This window comes from Watersipora subatra, chromosome 3 (assembly GCF_963576615.1).
Source record: "Watersipora subatra chromosome 3, tzWatSuba1.1, whole genome shotgun sequence".
In the NCBI taxonomy this organism is placed as follows: Eukaryota; Metazoa; Bryozoa; class Gymnolaemata; order Cheilostomatida; family Watersiporidae; genus Watersipora; species Watersipora subatra.
In genome coordinates, this window is record NC_088710.1 from 66,984,740 (window position 1) to 67,005,208 (window position 20,469).

The following is a 20,469-nucleotide window of genomic DNA, read 5'->3' on the forward strand; positions in this document are numbered from 1 at the left end:
TGGTTAATGCAAAGAACAACCAGGAATGCTTTCATGTTTTGCCCTATTTTGAATTGATCTCTTCAGCGCTACCAGCCATGATGTTAGCTTATCTGAACTAAACTGATTCAAATGAAGCTAAAAAATGATAATATCTGGTGAATGGTGAATAAATCTTATATGTATAGAACTGCACATAAAATATACATAGAGCTGCACATAAAATATACTTGGAGCTGACAAGAAATATACTTAGAACTGCATATAAAATATACATAGAACTGCATATAAAATATGCATAGAACTGCATATAAAATATGCATAAAGTTATACATAAAATATGCATGGAGTTATCCATAAAATATACATAGAACTGCATATAAAATATACATAGAACTGCACCTAAAATATACCTAGAACTGCACATAAAATATGCATAGAGCTACACATAAAATATATATAGAGCTGACATGAAATATACATAGAACTGCACATAAAATATACCTAGAGATGCATATAAAATATACATAGAGCTATACATAAAATATACCTAGAGCTGCATATAAAATATACATAGAGCTATACATAAAATATAACTAGAGCTGCACATAAAATATACATAGAGCTATACATAAAATATACCTAAAGCTGCATATAAAATATACATAGAACTGCATATAAAATATACATAGAGCTTAGGATTTTTAAGCTCTACGTATATTTAAACTCTATGTATATTTGAGCTCTATGTACCTCTACATCAATCCTTTTAAAATACTTAAAAGGATTGGAAACAGTAAGGAAGCTAATAAGAAAACCTACAGTTGATGGACATGTGAGACCTTGCCTGAGAAATTTCGACAATGTAGCAGAAGTAAACGAATGGGACAATAAAGAGAGAACACTTACGCTATGATTTGCACTGCAAGGGGGCTAGACATAAACAAGGCCTAGAGTCTAGGCCCTAGATTATGAAAAACTTGTAGAAGTATTAATAGCAAGATTTGAGATATCAAGAGAAGCAAGGAGAGAACATAAACACCTGAGCCAGGATCAGGACTGGACATCTTTACATTTGGTGATTGGTTAACAAAACTATTAAGAGTAGCTGAACCTGACTTGAGAGAGGCAACTAGTGACGAGAGAGCTACAGCAGAGCTCATAGAAGCTATAAGAGATAGAGACTTGACAAGAGGGTTCCATCTACAAGAACCCATAGATGTCAAGCGAGCTCTAAGAAGAGTACAAATAGTGCAGTACAAGCAGTACATGTACAACATTTACATGAAGCAGATTAAGAATGAGCGAATAGAGTTAAGAGAAGATGAAAAAGGGGAGACAAGGAAGTGATTGATAATTGAATGAGATCTGAAATTGAGAATGAGATTGATATATACATGTATATATTGCTATATATAATGGTATATATATTGCTATATACAATATATGCATTGATATATTTCAATGTATATATATAATATATACATATCAATACATATATATATATATATATTGATATATATATCAGTGTATATATACAATATATATCAATATATATATACATTGATATATATATATATATATATATCAATATATATATATTTTCTATTACATTGATATATATATATATCAATGTAATAGAAAAAAATATTAAGAAGAAAGTAAACTTTTAGTAATAGCGGTAAAAATTTGTTTCGGGCGATGCACTCATCAGACACGAATCGACAAAAATTTTAGTCCAACAGTGTCTGATGAGTGCATCGCATGAAACAAATTTGTAGCGCTATTACCAAAATTATAAAAAAAAAATTTCTATTATTTCATACTCCACTAATTATCTTTTATGTTTTTAGTGTAGAATTCTCTTTTTATATGCTTTTACACCTGCTTCTAGTTACTATATATATCAATGTACATATATATATATATATATGTACATTGATCTATATAGTAACTAGAAGCAGGTGTTTGATAATATATAACATATATATATATATATTATATATATATCAATCTCAATTTCAGATCTCATTGAATTATCAAGGCCAACTCTTGTTTCAATTATGTACAAACTGTCACCATTGTATGTTTCAGTACACCAGCCTGAATATGCATCAGATAAAATACTCTCAGCATCAGTATATATAGTATATCCTTGCAGCAAATTTATCTCTGCTTATTAGTACAATGATCAGAACAGATATTTAGAATCAGTAAAATGAATCAGTAAAATTTGGATGGTAAAATCTAAAGACAGAAAGACTAAAAAAAGGACTAAAATAAAAACATAAAATTATGTCAATTATTGAAATTAATTAAACTTCTATTAAACTCTTAATGATGAGTGGTTTGAGTGCTCACTATATCTTTCTTATTTCCTAGCATAGTAGTCATGAAGCAAAAATCTTTCAATTTATTGCTAAAATGTTTGTGCGATAAAAACAATTTGTACGTTGTAATAAAAAGCTACAGCAAACTTTTTACTAATATTAAAATATTGTCAAGTAGCAGACCTTACAAAACTCTTCCTATTCTATGATTCTGATGGGAGCACTGATTAGGCACGTCAGTGTTCTGTAAACAACAATAGGAGATGCCATTAGAAGGTAATAGATAACATCTCTGCTCATCTCTAGAGAACGATGACATAGGATCAGATAATGGTTCGCCAGTTTTTCACAAAACTCATCTAAAACGCGAAACACTAGGTCGTTTCTAACAAGCACACAGTAGCACACGTAGTGAGTAGTCAGCCAAGGACTAATGGCATCATTAGGTTTATGTAGCTGTTGCACCAATCTCTATGCCTGTTGGACATTTTCAGCTTGCGGCTGTGATCTGATCATTACCAGTTGAGGAAGGAGTCTCTGATTGGATACACCAGGATAAAGTGCACCAATTATCAAGGATCAAATATTTTTGGAGGATATGTGGAAAATGTTGATTCACGAATTTGGATTTGAACACGCGTTAAACCCATTTACCGAGTGATTAATTCTCTAGGAGGGATATGGCCAGAATCGCTTCATTAGTCAATCCTCATAACTCCAAGCAAGCCTCAAACAGCCTCTGATTATTATTGGCAGCACGAACAAACTTACTCATCAGTTAACTTACCAACACGTTGACCGTTGTCAGCGAGTTGGATACTAAATTTTCATTTCTTAATTTAGAAATAGAATATTTAATCAGTATTTGAGAGGCTGTCAAACATCGGCTTCCTTGACACAGTGCCATAAAAACATTGGCAATGAGTCTTTTGTTTTTTTGATAGCAGAAAATTAAAACAGGCAGTCAAGGAGACAATAAACATGACTCGTGCAGACGTCAGCTCAAACTTCAGGAAGCAATACATGTTATTGTTGCTGGGTATTGGGATGACCTTCATTTGAACCAGAAAACACACAGTTCAGTTGTATTCTGCTACCCAACAACGCCTTTTTTCTACCGCTTTATTGGCAACATTGAGAAGAAACAAAGAACTATTTCATAACCGAAATAAACAACTTTATTTTTCCTCCATGACTTATTTGAGATTTCTAAACTTCAAAATAGTAGGTAAAAACAATGTAAGAATCGACAGAAACCAAAGAGTTTATATATAATATTATATTAAAATACAATCTGATATTTAGAAATATATTCACATGATGACTAGCAGTATTTAGCCATGATTGTATGCAAAATATATAAACACAAAAGTAAAATAATTGTTTTCACAAGGTTACTTTGTTGCAACGGGATCAGAGAGCTAGCAAATATATTTTGAGCACACAACCCTCTCAGTTGCTGTCAGTGATTAATAGCGAGCATAGACATCAGCTGGACGTTTGCCTGTGAAGGCTTCCTTTCGTGATTTTCAGTGTTTCATAGATATCCAGAGTCTCGCCTGTATGGCACAAGACAAGCATTATAAAAGCCTTATATAGCGCAGTTAGACAACAGAGTCCGAGACGGCAGAGCATGCAGTGTGTAAGGTGATCAAGTAGAAAGTACAGCAGTATATATCGCAGATACAGTATTTTATAGTAGAATTAGGTAACAGAAAACACTGAAACTTTGCTGAATGGTGTACAATTGTAGATTGAGAGGAATCAACTCATTATATCCTTTGAACCTGCATTTCAACACAGTGCATTGGCAGCAATTACCCTTTGTTGCCATTAATCTTGAATCTATATATATATATGTCTCAATGTTCGTTTGTCTTTTGTGGTCCGTCTATCCAGTTACAGCGATAAAGTTCTAGCAACAAAAACATCACCTCCGTACTGGATTTGAACTCGTGACATTCAAATAGCAATTGTCTATTAACAAACGCCTGTAACCACAAGGTTAAGCTGTTCTTATTGCACCCATCGGTCTTAGCATACACTCTACATTCTTTTGGCGATTGCACACGCTAAATTATTAATTAATACAGAGTGCACTCGGGATAAACTGTTATAAGATTGTTTTCGCCTTACAATATGGAACATGACATTTTTTTGTCCTCGCCATACGAAGACAAAATTTTTATGACCTTTTTTACCGCCATACGATATCAACAAAAAATTTTCTCCTAATTAAAATTTGGCAGTCAGTGTACTGATTACGATGAAATAACCAAAATGCTGATATGCTATTCGCTGAAATACCTCCCACAATGCCTGAAAGAGATATGCGATGTTCGCTTGCTCTCATCTCAGTTCAGCGTCATTCGTTACAAGTTGTGGGAAAGTGGTAGATGTGTAGTAAAATTTCAGCCGATGACAAAATTAAAGTTTAGTAAAGTACATACCTTCGAGACAGACGTATAACATAAACATTGTAATGCTAAATTGGCTTGCAGGTCATAAACACTAAATACATTAAAGTTACCGTAAGTAACTATTTAAATAGTTACTAGGGTTAACATTATTTTGTTACTAATTTTTAATAGGTACAGTAGGAACATAAAAATTTGATGATTTTCACCAGGGGGTGTTTGCATTAAATAATCACTGCGGGTTATTACACCACTTTGAAGGACATTATACAGTTCTGTACAGTTTTTATACCACTCTATGCAATATTTTCACCTCACAATGCCAACACTGAAACGAATCAAAATCATATAATTGTATACCAAACAATTTTTTTTCATTGTAATCGTAGCAAAATAGCCTTTATTAGCCATTACTTGCTAACTATTTCACACTTACGCATTTACCGTTGTTTCATTTTTTCTCCTAATTCATTTGAACTGCACAAAACACTTTTTTCATGATATGAAGTTTGAAAATTAGAATGGTAACTGTTGTTATATGTTGAACAAAAACAAATTTTTGTATAAAGACTTTTTAAACATCGGGGCGATGCCGGGCACTCATCTAGTCTTAACTAGTTGAAGAGCAGTGTCCGTTTGAAGCCACGCTATGAGCGTTAGGTAAAGATATGGCAACACACAAGAGTCAAACTATGAATAATCACATTCACAGACAAGCTAGCTACCACTCCACCACTCGGCAAATACTTCCACATCAATGAATAATTGTGCACACACATATTACACAGGACAATCTCTCACCGCGCATGGGACTGCCGTGGTACTAGTATATTATAAATGTCACTATGCACAACTTCGAATAAAGCTAAAAATGCCTTTCAATATGTTAAATTTCATGAACAAATTAACACAAGCAATATGTTCTGCCTACAGTAATAAACATGTAGACCAGTATATAGCGGGTACTACCTGGAGGTATTTGACATGACCCTAGCATGCCATGCATATTGGAAGGAGTTTTGCAATCCATTGTAGCCTCTTTACGCAAGCACTTGTCAAGGTCGACTCCGCTGAAGAAAGCTACCGACTGCAAAAAGGTGAAGAGATACACAAAGACATACTACTATCTGGAAAATTTATGCAGACACTCATTGCTGCAAGAATGATGCCTAGATATGTACACATGCTTATCAAAAGAAAAAACAGTGATAAACAAATCAATGTACATGTACATATACCTTAATTAGCCCGCAGTACACTTGTCGAACCTCTCATGACTGGCTGATATCTAACTATATGGTTAGCACACAAGCAACACCCTGCATATAAGGCATGAAAATAAGCCTTGTACTGACTGGGATAATTACCTGAGGTAAATCATTCATTCCCAGCTTATGGGCAAAGAAAGCCCGAGTATAAAGATTTGTTATATGCAAAGCGAGGGCAGCTCTGTACCTGTCCTCAGACTTGACTAAATACCGAACCTCATCATGTATGCTTATGCAGAACCTGGAGAAAAACAAAAAAGAATGAGCATAACATAAAGGAACAGGACATTCCAAAAGTGCTTATTTTAGTAATTGTTTTCTCTTGCAAGAAAATTTAATGACGCAAGTTGCAATTACATTGCTGTTCAGGTATTTTCTAAAATGCAAAGCTTTACTCAAATAATAGCGAAAGAGATACAAAAGTAGCCAGAGGCAGCCAATAGGGCTAAACTATAAACTAATCTTGTAAGCTGTAGTGTCATGACATCGCCATTTTAAATGCTGCCTTTTTGTTTAACTAACGCACTCTGTTAAGCAGAGTCATTAGCACAAAACCAATTTGTTTGTTGGCTGCAGCAAACTTTCATCTAGTTAAGAGAAAATACCACAACAATAGTATATACGCGCATAACCTATTTACATTCACATAACCCATAAGCTTATTTCCTAGAGTGAAGAAAATTTTAAGACTATATGCATAAAGCAATTAGCAAAAACTGGTATGAAATGTGCAACAGTGGCGCGTAAATTTTATAGAGCTGTAAAAGTCACCTGCCATCAATGTCAAACTCCTTAAAGAGCCATTTCATAGAGACAAGCATGAGGTGGAGATAGTCGACAGCTGAGCTTTGAACAACCCAATTGATTCTGCTTGTCATGAACTAGAAGGAACCAAACAGGAAGTCAGGTGATCACATCCCATCAGTAGATATACTGAAGCGATTTCAGTTTGCACAAAGGTAAGACATAGGGTGTGTACACAGTCAGCCGCCATTAATTTTCATTAAATTTTATTGGTGTGGTTTATAATCTCTCTCAGATGTTTCTGCCTTTTGTATTCTCTTCCCTTTATGCTCTCTTACCTTATGTTTCACACATGTTCTCTCTGTTATGCTCTTCTCTTACCAATTCTGACCTATATGCCCTCAATCTTGAACTTCTTAAGACCTCATTTAAACTTCTTTTTTCCACATTTTTCCTTTCCAAATACGTATTTTTCTTTGAGTCCTCTCAGTGTATATTAGCCTTGGTATCTCCCGTCAAATTATGTCCCCTTTATATCTCTCTCCCTCCTAAACATCCCTTATATACCCCTCACCATTACTACACTAATATCCTGAAGCTATTCATCAACTGATACATGTCATAAGCTCCATCAGTAAACCGCATTGCTGACATTCCAAAAAATTAAAAAATCAGAGAAGCTCAGGAGCTGCAGAACTATTAATACTGATTTTCATGTTTTGCAAAGAGATGCCACAATCCATGTACCTCCCAAACGGTAAGTTATGAGAAACATTATCGGTAGAGCTTCGTATGATAAATACAAAAACAAAGGTATTTAGGAGAACTAGGGCGAAGACGTGAGACGAAAAAAAAGAAGAGTAATACTGAGAGCAACGCGTCCTGCAATTGTTGCAAGTAGAGAAATAAATCAGACTAACTAATATACTCGAGGGGATGATTGCTATGACATTCCCTCACCAAAATAGTATTTGCATATCAACTTCTAGCATGTTCTTTTGACTTCTAAATGTAACATGTCCTTTTTGCCTCAAGTCTGATCATTTTAGAATGACTACTCACATTTTAGTTTTTAAAAAAAATAAAAGAACCATTTTTAACTGTGTCATATATTCAAGTAGAGAGCCGCTCTGTCGGTATTTTGTGAAGTGTTCTATGAGCCATTATCTAAACAAGCTATGATCAAATCTCAGATCTTCCATTTTAGTGGATTTTTCATGGCTTATATTTCAAGCTTATGTTTGAGTTTGGTTCATCTCAACATTAGAACTTGCTTGGCCATATTATTCCTTCCATCATGTGTAAGCTTTACAAAGCCAGCTATAAAAAGTAAAGCATGGTTTCTTGGAACACTGGCATGAATAAACCACATTAAGTACCAGCAACTTGAAGAGCGTACATATTGTTGTGAGGTAGCTAGTTAAAGCACCTCCCATCGATATGTACGCTCTCTGAATTGGAGATGTTTTATTCATGACTGTCTCACGAGAAACCATGCTGTGCTTTTCGTTGCTGGCTTTGTAGAGTTCCAACAAACATGTTTAACTCCTACAATTCAACAGCATCTTCCTATGAGAATGTTTTGTTATGTAACAAGTTGCCCCTTCCAAATATACAAATATACAGGCAACTCGAAAAGTACAATTGAAGGTGTGTTTTATAAACATGTTAAATAAATGTTTCATAGGAGTCCAAATTTTGAAACAGGTAATCTACATAACTACTTGATCTTTATATCAAACAAATTGAAGCTTTTATCTGGAAAAACGAAAACACAGTAAATCAAATTTGCCATCAAAGTGAGTGGTATTTAAAAAACGTTTGATCAGATATTAGGCACCTGATAAAAATTATAACTTTTTAAAGATTTATCAGATATAATGTGTGTGTGCACGCGCTGATGTTTTATTGGATGTAATTTATAGGTGAAACACAGAAATTAACAAAAATACAAACATAAAGCAAACAGGGCTGTCTGATAGTTCGAGATTAGCACCAGGAAAGTCCCGCTGGCAGTTTGCAGAAAAACAGACACAGTCATGAGTGAGCACCATCAGCACCACCGTCAATGGTCGCCACATACACTTCACCAGCTTCACTTTTATCACACTAGAGGCCGAGTCATGAAAGTCAAATAAGTGTTTATTGAATAATTTAGTTGCAGTGAACGACATAGACCTTGACCTTTCTTAGTTTCAAAGTCCTGTGTTTTAAAAGCATAGCTTGTCTTTAATCGGGTGCAGTAGTCGTGATTAATTATCACATTTTGAAAGTCAACATCTTTAAAAATATTGATAAAATGCAGCATAAGCCAGAATTCAAAGAGCATTTTACAGGCATTATTTTTAATGAAGAAAACCTATTAATCACTGAAGCTTTTGGTTTAATTTTAAAATTATCCTTACAGCTTTTTTCTGTAATAACAAAATCTTTTCCAACTCTGTTGAGCCAGCATAGTCCTAAAGCTACATAAATCATGTGAGGGTAGAACAATGTATAGTAAAGGTCAATCGTTGTTTTGGTGTCAAAGTATCTTCTCAAATGGCGCGTCATCAAAAGTTCACATTGTACGTACTTTGCTGGTTAATTTTGAAATATGGCTTTGAAATGATGATTTCATGAATCGTTATTCTTAAACTCTTTGTATGGCTTTGTACAGAAATTGACATCTTGTAAATAAAAACTAAACCAAGTGAATCAAGCAAATTTTTCTGAGGGTTTTAAAAATTTACAAATAATGTTTTTTGGCTATTTAGGATCAGATTATTTGCCGAACAGCAAACATGAATGGCTCAGTGAAACCATTGTCCAGTGAAAATCTATGATATTCAATTGACTACCTTTTCAACATGAAGCAAACGCACTGACCTCTTCATGAGCGTGCTGAGGCTGAAGAGGTTGTGTAATTCTGCAGCGTAGCGCCGGAGTTCTTGGATCTGAAGAGACAGCGGTATTCTCGAGGGCGTTAAACATATCCGATTCAGAGCCACCAGACCATTGAGCTTTCCGGTAAGACCCTTTCTCATCACAGAATTTGCTAGCCCTACAAGCATGCACTACCTGAGGTTATATAAATAGAGATATAACAGCAGACTAAATAAAGTTAATCTTATGACCACATGGAAAGGCTAAACACTGAAGAGTGGTGATTAATTTGAAAGCTGGCAATAAGAGACGTCTCATTCTACCAATTGCAAAGAAAAAAGGAAATGAAAGATGTTTATGTCATGTGGCGTGATAAAATGCGATTTTATGTTACCACAAAGAGTAGTTGATGATAGAAAATGCAATAATCACTGCCATGCATCTGTCATGAAACTCCAATATTGAAGACTTCCAAACCCTCTTCAAGCTTTCAAAGGTTTAAATTCTGTCAACAGTTTTCTTACCTTTTCTTTGTTCCTTTTGTAGCCTGATACATTTTATTAGCCTTAGATTTAGCCTCTTCCTTGGTCATTGTACGGTTAAATTGCAAAAGTAATTTTTGAGCAAACATGCGACCTGCACCGTATATTCTGCCATAGTTGAATACCTGGAGAGAGAAGACAACCCCATAAATAATTTGCAAATGAAAAGTTATCATATAAAGAGCAAATAAACTGGATGCAACAGAAATCATAAATAACAGGCATGGGTATTCTCAGCCTAATCTCATACGAAGTACTTTCATGGTTGCTATTGAGCCTTTTCTAGTGTACAGTCACAGTCTGTAGCCACTAGCTTATATATGCCTCTTCTAACAATATGCCGTATTGAATCAATCATAATATAGAATCAACTATAATCAATCCAGCACAGGGGTTGACTGTAACTCATGAATATAGATCTGATTAGCCAAATTCAAAAATACCAAAAACATAGCCCTTTGCAGTTGTTAGAAAATGCGGTCTAAACGAAAAAAAGGTGTCACCCACCTTTGCATCATCCCTGTTGATACCGATAAGACTGGCTGTCTTACTGTGAACATCTGTTCCCTCAGCTTTGGTGCCCTGTAGAGTCATCCAACCTATCGCTGTGCAGCCTAAAATCACAAATCAACAATTCTTTTATTAGTATAAAAGAGTATAAAATAGAATAAAATATATTTGACTGGCTTTGTAAGCAATCAGCTCAATTATATTTGGACTCATATAACTTGAAGATAATTCTTGTGGTCTTAAATTTTCTTCATCATGCACCAAACTAAAACGCTTGTTCTTCAAAGATACTTTTATGGTCAACTTTAAAAAGCTAAACTGTAAGCTACATGGACAATATAGTGGGTTAACATGATATAAACTGCACTGTAAATATAGCCCATGTTTTAATCATGTTACCATTTGCGGCTCTACCATCCCTCCCATGAGTGCAACAAGAAATCAGGCACAACAATTTTAGGATTTGATCTCGATCATTCTACAGATAAATTAGTTCGATGCGAAGGAAGACCCACCATGTATTCCAGCAAAATAGGCATCACCAAGAAGAGATGCTATCCAAAGCTCTTGCGAATCAACATCTGCTCCCACAAAGTGGTATCCAGGAGGCGATTGTACCATGGCTTTCAGTTCGCTGCCTATTCTGTCCGCCTGGCAGCACAGTAAGAACATTAACAACTCACAGAGTCAATGCCATATTCAGGAGGCTAGCGTGAAAGCCTGCTTATTTACCAGTTTAAAACAGAACATTACAACCATTACCAAGTGTGCAGCACTAATCTAACAATTCTTATCTTATTCCACAGAGGAGCATATCGCTATCTCTGTTATGAGAAATGTTCTTAGCTGAAAAATGCTTCCTCTGGCCTTTGACCACCAATCTACAAGTTTACAACCCTTGGCTTGCCTTAGTAACCTTTTCTTTTTGTTCCATTTTAAAAGATATTTTTAAGTCCATAAGGTTGAGATGCATTCATCTAACCTTTGCATTGCTAGCAGTAAGCCAAGTCTTCTCCACAGCTCTCCTCGTCACTGTACCAGCAGTGACAATCCTCGGCAAAATGGCTCCATAGACCCCATCTGGATTATAGCTATCATCCTGTTTGACATTTGGAGGTAAGTGCTTGTGATCCAGCCATATAACCATTTGACTTCTGCGCCACAAAAAAAGGCTGGCAATGCGCGAGACGTACACTCTGGTTTAAACTGTTACATTAATTATTACAGTAATATTGACCTGAGAAAATGCCATGGTGGTATTAAAGGTCTATAGAGGCTAAAGTTACACAAGAACACTTGTCAATGAAAAAGAAGTCAGTCTCACATTAAAGGCTATGCAAATGTGCTTTAGAAGCTGTTCCCATGCATATCTATAGTTGATCCAACAATCTGCACATTACGGCACACCTGCGAATGCTTACACCGCATGCGTATTACAGGAACATACCTATAATTGCTCTAACCAATTGCGCACAATTGTAGTTGTTCCAACAATCTACATCAAGCGGTACACCTACAGGTTTCTATCGCTCGGTCTAAAGCGGAATACCCATCAGCCAACGAGAAACAACGAAGATGTACGAGAAGATAAGAATAAATGCCTGTCTCACTCACCCTACCGTACCCCCTGTCTGACTCACGCTGCCATGTTCCCTGTCTCACTCACCGTATTCTGTCCCTGTCTCACTCACCATATTCTGTCCATGTCTCACTCACCGTATTCTGTCCCTGTCTCACTCACCGTATTCTGTCCCTGTTTCACTCACCATATTTTGTTCCTGTCTCACTCACCATATTCTGCTCCTGTCTCACTCACCGTATTCTGTCCCTGTCTCACTCACTGTATTCTGTCCCTGTTTCACTCACCATATTTTGTTCCTGTCTCACTCACCATATTCTGTCCCTGTCTCACTCACCGTATTCTGTCCCTGTCTCCCTCACCGTATTCTGTCCCTGTCTCACTCACCATATTCTGTCCCTGTCTCATTCACCGTATTCTGCCCCTGTCTCACTCACCGTATTCTGTCCCTGTTTCACTCACCGTATTCTGTCCCTGTCTCACTCACCGTATTCTGTCCATGTTTCACTCACCATATTCCGTCCATGTCTCACTCACCATATTCCGTCCATGTCTCACTCACCATATTCTGTCCCTGTCTCACTCACCGTATTCTGTCCCTGTCTCACTCACCGTATTCTGTCCCTGTCTCACTCACCGTATTCTCCCTGTCTCACTCACCGTATTCTGTCCGTCTCCCTCACCGTATTCTGTCCCTGTCTCACTCACCGTATTCTGTCCCTGTCTCACTCACCGTATTCTGTCCATGTCTCACTCACCATATTCCGTCCATGTCTCACTCACCATATTCTGTCCTTGTCTCCCTCACCGTATTCTGTCCGTCTCACTCACCGTATTCTGTCCCTGTCTCACTCACTGTATTCTGTCCCTGTTTCACTCACCATATTTTGTTCCTGTCTCACTCACCATATTCTGTCCCTGTCTCACTCACCGTATTCTGTCCCTGTCTCACTCACCGTATTCTGTCCCTGTCTCCCTCACCGTATTCTGTCCGTCTCACTCACCGTATTCTGTCCCTGTCTTACTCACCATATTCTGTCCCTGTCTCACCCACTGTACTCTGCTCCTGTCTCACTCACCATATTTTGTCCCTGTCTCACTCACCCTATTCTGTCCCTGTCTCACTCACCGTATTCTATCCCTGTCTTTCTCACCGTATTCTGTCTCTGTCTCACTCACCATATTCTGTCCCTGTCTCACTCACCCTATTCTGTCCATGTCTCACTCACCGTATTCTGTCCCTGTCTCACTCACCATATTCTGTCCCTGTCTCACTCACCGTATTCTGTCCCTATTATTCTTCCAGTAAGAGCCTTGGATGTTCAGCCTTAAAACTCGGATGGCCTCTGAACCAGCTGCCGATGTCAGCAACCCAATTCCAATTTGTGGCAAGTAGTCTTTAGAGAGTGGATTGCCAACATTATATTTCTCACCATCCTGCAAGACTTGCAAACATTGGTACTTGAAATCAAAAGTAGCTACTACACAGTGAGTCATACAGGTGAGACAATCAACAACAAGTCTGATAGATGACACTGAGTGACTGAATCATATTGGTGAGACACGAATAAGAAATCTGGTAGATACTGCCGAGTGAATGAGTCATACAGGTGAGACAGTACCAAGAAATCTGGCAGATAACGCAGAGTGACTGAGTCATACAAACCCATCGTAGTTTCATGCATCACCTTGTGAGGCAGCTTGTAGAACCATCCGCCCGGTATGCTTACACCTTTGATAGGCCCAATGCCACTGTGCCATGAAGGAATTCTCATACCATCCTCATCAGATACTTTCTCAAAGTATACCTGCAAACAGAGGTGTAGAGACTCGCTATGATCAAACAGGTTTATATGGTAAGAGTAATAAGATTATATATATATATATAGACTACACGCAGCAGCAGATTTTTGAAGCTATGCAGTATCAAGATGAATAGTCAAAATTTGTCGGTTGCCACAACATGTAAGCGCATTTCTATGTCTTCTTTTATAACTTTATAACTGCCTATGATCTAGAGATCAGCTGCATTGCCAAACACTGAGCAATATGTGCTGCAATGAACCTCAACATGGATTGTTGCATTGCTGCCATGTACCGACATGTTGAAGCACGAGAAGTGTCTGTCAATATACTTTCTGAGTGCTGACTCTGAGCCAGCACACCACTGTAACTGACTATTCTGAGTTCGTCTAAAACTACTGTATGAAAAAGCACCTGTTTTTCTTGCTCAGACATTCCTCGTATTCTGCTCCAGATGCTCTCTGACTGCGCGTACGTGAGACTGTCTCTCTCTAGACTGTCATTTATAAGGCTTGTGAAGTCTCCATCATAAGCTATGGAGCCCTCGATAGACTGATCAGAAGGGGGCTTATTATACGCCTCCTCCATCGCCTCTCTGATAATTACATGAAATTACCTCAGCATACAAATGATCCAACATACCATGTGAAGTTTTAGCAAATCTTTAACTCTAAATTTAAATAAAATATGCTTTATTCTTATAATATTGGTTGCAGCCTATGACAGCATTAACATACTAAGCAGATCTTGGTTAGTGTTAAATTTATGTATAGAGGATTCATTGAATGAAACTGACTACCAGCAAAGCATTAATACCCAGAGATAGAAAGCACCGTCGTTGTACCTCATATAAATATTACAGCGCAATATATGCGATAGCACAGGTAATGATGGAGCCTGCATGTAAATACTGTATGTCAAGGCTATATAGAAAACTATTAAATCATACCGATATGGAAAGAACGGCTGAGAACCAAACAACAGCATTTGCTGTTCCTCTTGGGAAAGTTCTTCTCTGTCTGAGAAAGACAAACAGACAGGTCAACATCTACTACTAAATCATCTGAAACTAAATGAGTTAACAGCAGATCCGCTATGACCAATCCAGCAAAACTGGTACAATTAAAATGATTTCCTAAAACCTTTTTTCAATTGGTCAACTTGGATATTGCTCCCCATCGAAGGAATCCAACTGCATACAAAACGTGTTTATGCCCGCAGGCGGTTAACAGTTCTCACCAGGTACAACATAGCCCCATCCATGTTTTTCATGGTGGTACAGGGGATAGCCATCCCACTTCAGTTTGAGTAACTTGGGAGTTATTCTCTTTTGGAGTGTAAGATTAACTGGGCCTTGCTCCCAGCTTTTGTCATCCATTCTATGGAACAGTTCTCCATACCACCTTCAACAGCATGCAAACTCGCATGATAATTACAGATGTATCCAAGTAAGGCATACATAGCTGGGTATGCGAATAGCAAGCTATTTGCTTAGTACATATATAGAGTTGTATAGTATATAGGGTTGTATAGTGTATAGAGAGTTGTAGAGTGTATATAGGTTGTATGGTATATAGGGAGTTGTATAGTATATAGAGAGTTGTATAGTATATATAGGGTTGTATACTGTATAGTGAGTTGTATAGTGTATATAGGTTGTATGGTATATAGAGAGTCGTATAGTATATAGAGAGTCGTATAGTATATAAAGGTTGTATGGTATATAGAGAGTTGTATAGTATATAGAGAGCTGTATGGTATATAGAGAAGTTGTATAGTATATAGAGAGTTGTAAAGTATATTGAGACTTGAATGATACATGAACATTTGATTAGCAAGTAGGAATCGAACAAATCAAACTTGTAAATGATACCTAGGTACCCCTGGCATGTGAGCTGGTCTTTTGGGTAGATACCTGGCTGTATCTAGCAATTCCTTCACCACGGGATGTTCAGAATCATTGGAAGGCAAATTCATGCCCTAAACACATAAATCACTTGCAACAGCACAAGAAAACATACGGAAACTCTAGCTGTAGACAGCCAGTTGTTGTAGTGTGAGGTGTTATGCGCGTAGCTATCCATAATGTTGAAAGAGTGATTGAGAGGACGCAATGGATATTTGGCAGTATCAAGGCTGTTCCAAGCCTTTACACAAAAGTTACCTTTTACTGGCAAACATGAGATATATTATCGCTTCGAAACTCTGTTATTTATTCATATTTCATAACATTCACTGACATGAGAAAAATTTTTTAAATTAATTATTTTGCACTCAACTACAGTAGAATACATGTACATGGTAAAATTTTACCTACCATTTTTATTTTCTTTTTAGTAGTCAAAAATTTTTAATAGAAACTAAAATAGTTTTTTTACAACATGGCCGATTGGTTACATAATTTAAACAAACAAGGAGGAAAAAGCAGACACTGATCAGACGTAATGTTCAAAAGAGCACTTTTAGTGAGTTAATTGAGACTGTTTATCAAGTTTTAGATGTTCTTCAGCGCCACAAAACCAGCCCATATAGTGCCTATCGAATCTCGAGAAAATCAATAAATCACAAAGATATTTTCGAGAGTTGCTAATTACTATTGGCTTAGCGATAGAACGATGTAAAAATCTACAATCTATAATTAAGGTCTAGCAGACACCTGCTATCGATATTGAAGCTTCTTGATTTCCAAAAACCACCAGACGATTCGATATTGCGAATAGATGATTCACAATATACCGTGATATTATTATTTATGTAAAAAAGCTTTAGTTAATATTTTTTGTATATTTCAACATAAAAAGAAACTGTTTTGTGTTCATGATAACTAGGAACATTAATTTCATGAATACTGTGTGCGTGGAAGACCATAGAATGAGCTTATTATAAGACTAGAATAAGACTAGTATCGCTCAATCTGAAAATCGTCAGGTGTGAGATAAATCGCCATTACACGATTATATCGTTTAAACAACTAGTGATATCTCCTTAAACGGTGGTGAGTATCAAATCGTCTACCTTAAAAATCGCCACCAAAGAATTAAATCGCCATATCGTGAAGCTTTAATCAATATTTATCAAGAGCTACAGACAACCTTCTCCACCTTCCTCTTCTTCTTCAGTAGCCTCATGTCTGGGCACGACCAATCAAGGTCAAACAGCCAGGGGTCTGACTTGAAACTCTCCGCATACTTGCCGCACACATCAGCTGCTATGGTGGCCAGACTGGAACCTATGTCATCCTAAGACAACATCATAGAGTTAATAAAAGAGGGTGACTCTATTTCTCCAATTTTCTAGTGCATTCTCAAAAGAGACAAGCTTTTATTTGTGATTTATGCGATTTATTTACCTCATTAGCGGCAAAGCACTGATCACTGAGTTCTATATATCTGTTCCAGTTGGTGTTCACGGGGAGATAGGCGGTGCTCATCTCTAGCATGCCTGCTAAGGTTACAGGACTAGGAAAGTGTTTCCGAAACTGAGGCCACAACTTCTTGAAGACTAGCAAAGTAGCTTTAACATCATTGGCGCAGTATGTTAGCAGATTCTACAAAATAGAATTACAAGCAATGAGTTGGGAAGCCCATAATCTCCAAATATAAGTGCTATTTATAAAATTATATTAGCCCTTATATTTGGAATGTCAGAAATAAGGGTTATTAACCAACTATTAAAGAAAAAATGCTACTTCCAGGGTTACTTACCTGGAAATCAGAATTAACCTCTTCGATATTCCCTTTTACAAAGACGTTTCTAGATGTTTTGTCTAAAGGCTGACCATCACAATGATGCTGGTAGACCTCATCAAGACTGTTCATAGAACCAGTATTCATCCACTGAAGATCCTGTAGAAGAGGGTAAAACACTCGAGTGTCTGTTCGGTGATCTACAGCAACTACGCGAATCTAATCTGTACCATTGAGGTTTACCAGTCTAGTATATAATAACGATAAATTTAAGGCCGGTTCACACTAGATCGCCGTATCTCGGCGTTTCCCTTTCGGCGTTCATCGTCGATTATGTGAACCGTGAATTGATGGCATCAACGAAGCATCGCGGACACGCCGGAAAAGTTTGCAGCTGTCAAACTTTCCCGATAATTCGCGGAGCATCGACGACAGCATGTGTAATGTGAACCATTTCGGTGAAGACAATTTGCGATCGCGGATAGCGTGGTTTCTGTTTATGATAGTTATGGCCTGATTTGAAAAACATTTCTATTTGTGAAATGAAATTATTGCCAATAAAGTACTATATATATATATATATATATATATATATATATATATATATATATATATATATATATATATATATATATATATAGTTGCTGCAGGACTATATTCCACTCGTTGGACTAGCAGGAACCAGAGACACGCGACAACAATTTTCATACTGACTCATTTTGTTTATGATAAGTTTATGAAAATATTTTTGTAAGGCCTATGTATATTTACTCACCGAAAAAAAACCATTTCAGTCTTCATTGCGCAATGTATAATAGAGTGCGTTAAATTGTCCTTGATTTCTTCTCTTCCAGGCTGAACGCACCCACCATCTTCTTTTATTCTTCTTTCAGGTGTAAAGCTCTGCTGCTTGCTGTTGTTGTCTAAGTCGGTTTCTTCGTTTGAGCAATGCTTGTACAAGTACATTTCTTAGTTTTAATTTTCTATCCATTTTCAACAAAAGCGATCACTCGATGCGCGTGGTACTAGCTTTTGCTACGAAACTGAAACGCGAATGTTTACGTGCGTCTCAATGGTCTATTATTAATTAGGCCACGCCTACCGCTGACGCTCCAGTGACCGCGTTATATATGAGAACGTAATGTCGACGACTGTTCCCTGATACAAACGCGGATGGCTTTGTGCTAGTGTGAACATTGTCATCATCGACAATCACCGAAGTATTGTTGCATCGACGCCGAGATACGGCGACATAGTGTGAACCAGCCTTAAGGAAGTGCAGCAATACATTCAGACAGCATGAAATGAAACAAAACTGATAAGAAGGGGGGACAAAGGAAATAGGAAAGTACCATTAAAAAATTTGCAATGAGACAAAGCTGAAAACACAGTTTTTTTAATATTTACTATCCACAAAGTTGGTACCATGATTCGCTCCAATACTGTTGACTCAGTAACGGTTATGACAGCTATATATTTCCAATGATTACCAGATAGCGCTTTGTGTACAGAATTACCAGATAGCCGGTTTTAATCGGAGCAGAGGATTTCTTTTCATCCATTGCAGCTCTCATGTTCTTTCCTTTTTTCTTAGCCATGTACATGATACGCTGCATGCTTGTGAAACCACAGATGGCTATGTGGATAGACATGGTGTCAAGGAACTTCATACTTGGCTCCTATAAACCAACTCAATTGAATGTAACTCAACTGCAACCTTAGTATTGCAATCCAAAGAAACCCCTGCTCAGTACGCTTATATACGTACATACGACTGTACAGAAGAGAAATCAGTTCATTTGTTTCCACACACTATCGAACAATACATGTTTTGTCTACTCAAAGGTGAAAGTACTAGACTTGCTACTAAAATGGACAGAGTTGGAAAACCTAGAACAATGAAACATGAAATACTACCGCCTGGAGTTTGAACACCACCATCTGATTTTTAGACACAACCATCTAGGGTTTACACAGTGCCAACAAACATTCGAATACCACCAATTAGGGTTTGAATACCACCAACTAGAGTTTGAAGAGCACTAACTGGGGTTTAAACACTACTGCCTGGGGTTTGAACTGGATATAAGAAAAACGCAATCATAAAACATTTTATAGTTTTTTAACAGACAGATTGAGAAAACGTCTTGCTCTGTGGTGGACTGCGCAGTTCAGAATCCTTAGCAACTATAGCAAAAGGTAGCGACCGGTGAGACTTCGTTAACATTAAACAAAGAAAGGACCTTCAACGATCATGACACAAATTTAACCCGTTCCATAAGGATTAGAGAAAGTTAACAATAGATGTTATCATCAACCAACCTTGATGAAGTACTGCTCCTTCATGTAAGACCTATCAAAGCTAACATTATGGCCAAGGACTAAGCGAGGCATCTCATCCAAGTCCCTCGGCTGGCTGTCACTTGTGGACATCATAGGAATGAGCTCAGTGTGGTTTGGCCCTCGCAGGGAGTAGATAAAAGCATCCTTGGATAGTCTTTTTGAACACCAGGCGTACCTGCAATGCAATAATGATACATAGGTTAGGCAACTCATCAGCTAGTTAACCATGTACTAGCTTCTCAAGTAGGCCTTACCAATAGTCATTTGAGACAGCTGCAGCCATAACAGGATAATTGCCATCAACCAAAGTTTCAGCATCAAAAACGTAAGCGGCTTCATCTGGATATGGCACTTGAACAACTTGTCCATCTCGAGAGTATCTACTCCATCCTGGTTCCTTCCT

General features: G+C 37.2%; 1 protein-coding gene across 1 annotated transcript; it reads right to left on the minus strand.

Annotated features, from left to right (window-relative positions):
* Positions 1-3,519: 3,519 nt before the first annotated feature.
* LOC137392269 (DNA polymerase subunit gamma-1-like) lies at positions 3,520-20,469 on the minus strand. The gene is made up of 21 exons (XM_068078935.1): positions 20,321-20,469; positions 20,046-20,241; positions 19,241-19,402; positions 17,742-17,882; positions 17,387-17,584; positions 17,130-17,276; positions 15,911-16,017; positions 15,277-15,440; positions 14,987-15,056; positions 14,452-14,632; positions 13,923-14,042; positions 13,514-13,671; positions 11,638-11,809; positions 11,171-11,306; positions 10,653-10,759; positions 10,128-10,270; positions 9,607-9,781; positions 6,766-6,875; positions 6,094-6,235; positions 5,696-5,813; positions 3,520-3,868 (listed from the first exon to the last, which is right to left on the minus strand). Exons 1-21 carry the CDS (start codon positions 20,347-20,349, stop codon positions 3,798-3,800), a joined length of 2,847 nt encoding a protein of 948 aa, XP_067935036.1. The 5' UTR covers positions 20,350-20,469; the 3' UTR covers positions 3,520-3,797.